The sequence below is a fragment of the Cavia porcellus genome, unplaced genomic scaffold (genome assembly GCF_034190915.1).
Source record: "Cavia porcellus strain 051 isolate PalLab524CR breed Dunkin Hartley unplaced genomic scaffold, mCavPor4.1 scaffold_15, whole genome shotgun sequence".
Classification (NCBI taxonomy): Eukaryota; Metazoa; Chordata; class Mammalia; order Rodentia; family Caviidae; genus Cavia; species Cavia porcellus.
In genome coordinates, this window is record NW_026947498.1 from 20,133,898 (window position 1) to 20,142,503 (window position 8,606).

Consider the following 8,606-nt stretch of genomic DNA (forward strand, 5'->3'; position numbering starts at 1 on the left):
TTTGTGTCAATTAAACTAAAAATGAAGTGAAACAATTTTTAGTTGTACAGATCTACCCATTTATCTGTCCACCTGTCTATCAAAAGATGGATCTATTTATCTATCATCTATGTATCTGTCTATCTACATAACTTTTCAGGCTTGGAGATGAACAAAAGTATATCTAAACATGAATTCTAAAAAGCATTCTAGAACTTCATGTCCTATAAGTGTAATTGCAAGGCTCATTGACTACAGAACTTCTAATACAATACTCCGCCTACAGAGTTCTGACCACTCCATAATATTAGACAAAAAAGAAAGACACTTATTCTGGTAAGAGGATATGACCTCTATAGTCACAATAAATTACAGATGTGATGTTTAAAAGTCTGGGTAAGATAAAAATGCACAAAATCTTGTATGGAGATACAGCATCCCAGAATCAAAATACATCTAAAATATCCTTAATATTTTTAATCAGAGAAAGCATAATGTTCAAAGTATAGTGCTTTCTGGAGGATTCTGACAAAAGTTTTCCACAGCAATTCAGTTATGTTGTCTGCTCTTCATAAAGAGTATTAAAGACCATGCATTCTTGTATATCTTCTGCTTGAAGAATGTCAAAACTTGTAACACTTGAAATGTAGGGAATAAAAATTATTGTCAGGCAGATAATTTATTTTTCTTTCAGATTTTAAACTATATTTTATGGCTGTAATGTAGACTCTTTAAAAACAAACTATGCACTAACAAGATTTAAGATTCTTTATTTCATAGGAAAAATATTCAAGCTCAGTAAATTTGGTTTATATGTATTTACTGATAATAAAATATTTGTTTAGTTAGCTTAAGAAAGTATCTAAGGGGCTGGAGATTTAGCTCAGCAGCATAAGTGCCTGCCTTGCAAGCAGGCAGTCGTGAGTTCCATCCCCGGTACTGATAAAAAGGAAAAAGACAAAAAAAAAAAAAAAAAAACCAAGAAAGTATCTAAAAGTTATATGGAGCCAGAAAAAAAGATCAATTTCATTTAGCAATAAATGACTACTCATCCTTTTTGGGGGGTCAAGTGGAGGGGTTGGGGTTGAGTGTACTATGTGGTACAGGCTGGCCTTGAACTTACTTATTAGCCCAGGCTGGCCTCAAAGTCATGTTGATCCTTCTGCCTCAGCCTCTTGAGTTGTCGGGCTACAGACATGCACCACCATGCCTGACAGTTGGCTTATCTTTACTTCTTAGGCGATTGTAATTTTAATAATTTTAATAAATTTGGCCTTCAAATTTTCATCTAAATTCAGCATCTAATTTCATAAGATCTCACTTTCTAAACTTTACAATGTATTGCACTAATTAACTAGCTAATTAGGAACATGTTCACTAGGAAAAAATGGAGTGATATCAAAAGTAACTTTACTAAAAATGTTATGCATATCTGTGTGTGTGCTCCTTGTTATTCTAGTCATAAATCATGTTGACAAATAAAGATTATATGCACACTATTCAAATTTTCTTTTACCAATAAGTTTTTTATATACTCAGACACATTTGTTTCATTTTTGACAAGAGCAAAAATGGCTTTGGTTTTCATTATAAAACTAAAGCTTTTCATGTCATCCTGGATCTTCATTGTTTGGATGACCAAACAATGGTGCTGAATTTTCTCATCCATCTCAATTTCTGCAATTTATTTCCTTAAAGTGTACTGTCAAAGTTTAAAAGTCAATCAATCAGTGGTGTGCCGTTGGCTTTTTGGGCTTCAACTGGCAATACCCATTGGTATGGCTCCACACAACTCCATCTTCTCTGCCATGCTAATACCTTCAAATCAGTCATAAAGGAAATGTTTACTCCACACCAGAAAGGAAGATACAGTGGATATTTTTCCAGAGAGCCCACAGTTACACATTTACCAAGTCATGTATATGCTGCATTGCACCTCAATCTCTCTCTGTCTCAATCTCTCTCAAACGCACCCACGCGTACACATACACACACAACACACACACCACTCTTGTTTCCTTAGTCTTTTAAGTGCATGAACTTAACTGAACTGAAAATGAGGTCACATGCATTTTTTAAACACTGGCTGTCAAGTATGATAATTTAGCCCCCACTTTTTGCTTAGCTTGAGGAACCAAATAGAATCGCTAATTATTAGGAGGTGGTTTTCATTTATCTTTTCAGGGATACTAACACCTGCTTGTTTCTCATCTCCCCTGGGCTAAGTTTTTCAATAAACAGAGATTCACACTTCTAGAGAATGAGTACTTTATAAAAAAGAATGAAAATATACTCTTAAAACTTCTTCTCTCTCTTCACCTGCATGTGGATGACAAGCTGATTGCCGCTAGACCGGGGCACAGTTCGTCAGAGCTTTGTCCCCTGCTCCCTGAGCACCTGCTCACTCACACAGCTCCACAAAGAAGCTAAATGCTATTATGCTGGAAGGAGCACCTCTTCAGGTGCCAAATGAAAAGCACTTCTGAATTTCTGAGTTGGTGCTAATTTCTATGAATGGAACTCTTTGTGTTGGCAAGCTTTATTTCCATGAGCCATATTGTAGCTTTAAAACTACTGAAAATAGCTAAACATCACCTTCCTTCAATCTACCATCTCTACTAGCCCTTGGGAAAGAAAGAAGTGCATTGCTGTTACCCACTTGGTAAAATCCACAGATGGATTTTATTATATCATTTAGCATGCAAGGTTTGTAGTTAGTTCCATTATATAGACACAATGTACTCGATAATGAGAGTGAAATGTTGGAATAAATAAGCCTGATGGTGTTTCATTCAAAACTGCAAGTGGATCACTTCTGACTAGCTGGCGGCATTATCCATTTTGAACAGGTCCTACTTCAGACATCCTGCAAGAAGCTAATGTTCCTCTTCAATCAAATCAGAAATGCCAGCAACAGATGCCAGAGTATAACATTAGCCAAAATATGATATGTGCAGGCTATGAAGAAGGAGGGACAGATTCTTGTCAGGTAAATATGTCCAATGTCCATCTTACACATTCAGAAAGCACTACGATATATTCACTTCATTATTTAACAAAAATTTTGGTGTAAAGAAATCACTCAGGTTCCTTACCTTCACTCCTCTTATAAAGCTATGTCCTTTTCTGTCTATTTGCATACTAGTCCTCAGAGGGCCTGAGCATTAGAAACAAAACTATTTCTTAGAAATGAGCACTACAAACCAAATGTCTTTAGAGATGAGACATAATATTTGAATGTGTAAGGCAGAAACATAACCTGCAGGTTAGTGGGCCCGGATTGAGCCAGAGAATCTGTATCTTAATTAAACACATTTATTTTCAAATTTCCAATCATTTCATGCCTTAGACAGAAAAGAAATCAAGCAAAATAAGTCTGAGAGCCAATTTACTCTGTGAGCCACTAGTTTCCAACTTTGAATCTAGAGTATGAGCCTCGTACACAGTGACCTGAAGTCATTTGTAGACAAAAAAGCAACCTGAAAGCCAAGTTGCAGTCAGTTTACAGCTAATTAAATGGGAAATAAATAAAGGACTTAATAGCATGGCATTGTTGCGGGGGATCTAGGACTCTTTAATAGAAAATTGTTACCATCTTTTACATTTTATTGTAGAAGTGTAACCGCTAACTTGCTGATGTAGGAATGCCAGTATTGTGATAAATTGGAGGTGTCAATAGTTTTGATCTGTGCAGCCATCACAGTAAAACTCTTGCATATACATTACCAACGAGAAATAATGATCTCTGATTTTCCCCAACTAGAAATAATGAACCATCTATAAGCTCCATGAAATTCACATTCATTCAAAAAATAAGTTCTGCTAAGCTTAAGATCACAAAGTTTAGGTGCAAAGTAGGATAGTCTTTGGGCTGGGAATTTAGCTCAGTGGCGTAAGCGACTGCTTTGCAAGTAGATGGCTGTGAATTCAATCCCCAGTACAAAAAAAAAAAAAAAAAAAATGGGATAGTCATTAAAAACATGAGCTCCATACCCAGGCCACTCCTGCTTGCCTGATTTTAAAATTTATTGGTGGAATTATACAAGTCGGGCACCATGTAAAGACTCAAAAATATTAACAGACAGTAAATAAATTTTCAGGCCTGTTTTCTCTATTTAAAAATTAATGAAAATTAATGCATCATCTACTAGATTAGTTTAAACTTAAAGGCATGACATATCAATAAATTTATATGTGTTGGAGTAGCAATTTATATCATGGAGGATACGCTTTTGCTGTGTTAAAGTGGAACAACTTGTTTTATATACTAATATGTGTCATAACTTTACAAGCATTTTTGGACAGACAAATCCTAAATATTTATCCTCCAGCTAAAGTAAGGTTTAAAATAATGTTACACTTTCCAGGTCAACTTTACCTTTATTCTTCTTTGATGAACTTTTGCATATTAAAGACAAACTAGATAGCTTTCTTCTTATTTAAAATTTACCTCCGGATCTGTATTTCCCTCTTAAAATCAAAGTATGCTTAAAGTAAGATACATTATCATTTAGGAGATTTATGAAACTATTGTGCAGAAAGGAAATAAGCTATACAACTTTAATTATAGTTAATGGACTTTATGTGGCAGACACTTTGCGCACTAAGCAAAAATTATGATGGCCACTACTATTGATGTTAGGGTCACATTAATCCACTAACTCATGCCAGATATCTGAAATCTTATAGTTGGCTCTGATTTCTGCAGTCTAGATATGTTACTCATTAGCAAGTGAGAAATCTTTCACACAAGGAAATACTTTGTGTAATCACTTTGTGTAATTGACTGTTACCATAATTGAGCATTATACTCTAAATTGTCAAGATTCTTTCAGTTCAACTTTAGTACTACATTTATAAGGGAATTAACTAATTAAGTAAGAATACATTGTTTAAAAGTGGGAATTTGGTTTTGTTTGTTTTGGTACTAGATGTGGAGCTCAGCGCCTTCATTATCACCTCTTTTTCAAAAAAAAAAATAAACTATTTGTTTGAGTTTCATTAAAGTCCTGGGTTATCCAGGCTGAGCTCAATTTAGTGGTCCTCCTGCCTCAGCCTCTCCGAGTGGTGGGATTTCAAAAATATCTTCATGTCCAGCTTCAATAAGTTCTTTAAGGCATTTTTCAACTCAAAATGCTGTCTTATTAAGCATTCACAATATTTTAATATCGTCTGGCTTCACAAAAGCTTTCGTATTTGAACCAGTTGTCTGGACTTAAAGGCAGCACCAGGGAGGAGACAATACAAAGCCCTCTACCTGACAGAACCAGGAGCTCTACCAGTGGCTTTCAAATATGGCCTCCAGTCCAACAAACTGCAACATCTCAGAGCATGCCAGAAGTGTAAATCTTCAAGTTCCTCCCGTGATACACCTGCTATATTGGAAATTGAAGTTAGGCTCAACAATGTCTGTACCATTGTCTCCTTCAGGTGATTCTCATACACAGTTCTAAACAGAAATGGTCACCAATATACACACCATTCTCATAGAAGCTGGTGATTTTTCATTTACAAATATAGCATCCATGTGGAGACACATTTTTAAGGTTAACACTTCATTTTCTGGACATTCATTTAATTTTTGTAGCACTTACACATCCTTGAGACAGTGGAAGAAAGAAATATCATCCCTGAAAAAATACAAATTTATGACAAGAATTTACATAACTAAATTGAACTGATGTTGTTAAGATGGGAAATGGCAGAAAGTGCATAGTGACTCCCAACCAGATAGACATAACGTCTGCAGGCTGCATGAGCAACTGTAACGGACCGGGTATAGTTAAAATTCTTGTCCATATAAGCTAATTTCTGGATCTCTCATATCTACTAAAATTTTTATTAAAAGTGAAGAGAATCAAGTGACTCCTTTGGAAAAGTATTCAAGCAGTTGTAGTTTCTTTTAAATATTTTATGAGCCATTTCTAATATATTTTAAGTCTTGGATATATACTAGTCTATAAATATTTTTGAACTCATATACAGACTTAGGCCTTAAATTCAAAACTTAACATTATAGTTCCTGTCTTGAAACAAGGTGTAGTTATTTGTTACATCTAGAATACAGGTAATATGTGTTTGCAGCTTAGGTTCCCCTGCACCCAAAAGAAAATTAAAGTGCTTTGATGAGTCACATTTTTATCCTTTTAATATAAATAAGCCCCAAGATGATAATCAGACAAAAAGTCTCTGAGTGTATTTTCTAATATATGTCTAAGGTTGAAATATGTTTTTACATCAGTGGTTTCAAACAAAGTATATTAGGCTTCAAATTCTTTCATAGATATTGTAAAAGTTAATTTCAAAATATTCATATAATTAATATTTGAGATATATTTGTCAATTTATGTAATTAAATACTGGCAGTATATGTTAGCATTATCTTCATTTTTATCATGTAACAGTTATTATGTACAAATAAAATTTATGTGATTAACTGTAATTGGATCACCTGTAATTAATATTTATGAAAATTAAAACATTTCTCCATCAGTTGAAATCTCTGATGAAGGCACATATTCTTATGAGTACAAATTACATAAAATTTTTGCCCATTTCAGTTGAAATATTAAGGGTTTCAAATCTGATTGTATTTATCCAATACCAAAAATGATTCTACCCAAGAAGATAAAAAGCTACAATTAACATCATTTGTCAGTTTTTTTATTTTTCTAAAATCAAACTCAGGCATAATTTGTCTATAAAGACCATCATAATAAATAGAGTATATCTTCTTTAGTAAGATGATTAATGTGCATTTTAGATGTGATGTTTTTCATAGTGCTTTATAGAATTTCTTAGTGCCCACTAAAGTGTCATAATTAAGGTGAGGAAGTGCTTGCTAATAAAGTGCATTATGAAAATACATAAGTTTAAATTATAAGTTATATGTTAGGCATATTTTGCTTCTCCTTACTGAGAAGCAAAGAGTTATTTTTTAGTGATCTAGAGTGATAATGAATATATAGATAGCTTGCAATTAAATCATGTTTCTGAATATTCTTAATTAATTTGCTAAAAAGAAACCCTCTTACATACTTAAATAAATTGACCACATATCCACAACTTTCTTTGTAATTCACTCTTTAGGGAGACTCAGGAGGACCACTGATGTGCCAAGAAAACAACAGATGGTTCCTTGTTGGTGTGACATCGTTCGGATACCAGTGTGCACGACCTAATCGCCCAGGGGTGTATGTTTTGGTCTCAAGATTCACACAGTGGATACAGAGTTTTCTAAATTAGAGTGTTTTTGAAAGCAAAAATGAACATGGTCCACTTTTCACATTGCATTCCAAGGATCTGGAAATAAACATCTACTATGAAAACAATTATTAAAAGATTTTATTTTTACCTAAGCCACTGAAGAACAAGGGCAAGAGGGATGAACAAAATAAATAATTGTAATTAATTTTTGCAGTACAAAGTAATTTTAAAATGCATTTCAATTTTGTTGGCAATGACTGTATTTTAACAGATATCATTTCATTTGTCTTTAACCACTTTACCATTTTCAGCTATTTAAAAGGATATTACTTTAAATACTCATGGTGGATTTTAATGAGTTGAGAAATGTTAGGAGTTGCAATAAATCATGTCTCCCAAAATATATCATTATTTGAATAAAGTACTATACATCATCTGACTTCCGTTTACTTTGGTATTATTAGAATATCAGTGTTATTCTTGCTTTTTTGTCATCTAAATGCATTTTTCCTAAATCCATTTAAATTGGGCATAAAGGTGTTATATTCCTGGCTCATAAAAATATTTTTGAGTTCATATCACAAACCTCGTTGGGACATGACCGATTGAATACTGCTCTCAGATGAAGCTTTAGAGTAAATACACACAGCTTATGTATAACTCCTTAGCATCAAACCAAAAAATAAGTTAACATATATTGTCATTCTACCTGGCTCCTCGTTTTATCTGGATTATTCACACTTTCCAATTATTTCAAGCTCATATTTTTAAGATATGAAAATAATCAAATAAAGCAAAGAAATACAACTATTAGAAACATTTTCCTCAGTTTTTATTTATTACAGCAAATATTTCTCACAAGTGAAAAACTTACTTAGACACAGCTGAATTGCCTTTTGGAAGGCCAAAAAATGTGTAATAAATGAATTTGCTTCACTTCTTTAATTCCTTGAATCATTTCCAGAGTAACTAAAAACTTGCACTTAGCTTACCACACAGAATGCATGGTAAGACAGGCTCTGTGGGAGAAAGTCCTCATACCTCCTGAATGGAAAACACACTTTCCTCTGTGAGCAAATATAATACACAGTGAGATTCAGAGAAGTTTAAAGAAGGGACCAATTAGTACAGACTGGTGTTAAGGAAGAAAGGAGACTTGAACTCCATGGGAATTATCAATGCATTTAAGACTCTGTTGGGCTGGTGCAGGTGATCCTGCAAGTGCAGGAAAAGTGGATGGTGGAGAATCATGAGTTGCAGTACCTAAAGGTGCTCATTGGGCAACAGATCGAGAAAGGGAAGCATTGTTCTCTAAAGAGTGTGGCAAAGTGAAGGGTACAAATTCCCAGTTTTGTGGGATTTGTTCTTCAAACAAAACTCAGAAATCCCTGAACACATTCTTCTTGCTTTCCAATAACCCA

At 34.0% G+C, this 8,606-nt stretch overlaps 1 protein-coding gene across 1 annotated transcript in view; it reads left to right on the forward strand.

Annotated features, from left to right (window-relative positions):
• The window catches only part of Tmprss15 (transmembrane serine protease 15), a 111,961-nt gene extending 104,566 nt beyond the window's left edge, over nt 1-7,395 (forward strand). The window contains exons 23-24 of the mRNA XM_003469310.4: nt 2,829-2,968; nt 7,069-7,395. Of these exons, the coding sequence (XP_003469358.1) occupies nt 2,829-2,968; nt 7,069-7,224 (296 nt within the window). The 3' untranslated portion in view covers nt 7,225-7,395. The remainder of the gene's footprint in view (nt 1-2,828; nt 2,969-7,068) is intronic.
• Nucleotides 7,396-8,606: the final 1,211 nt, after the last annotated feature.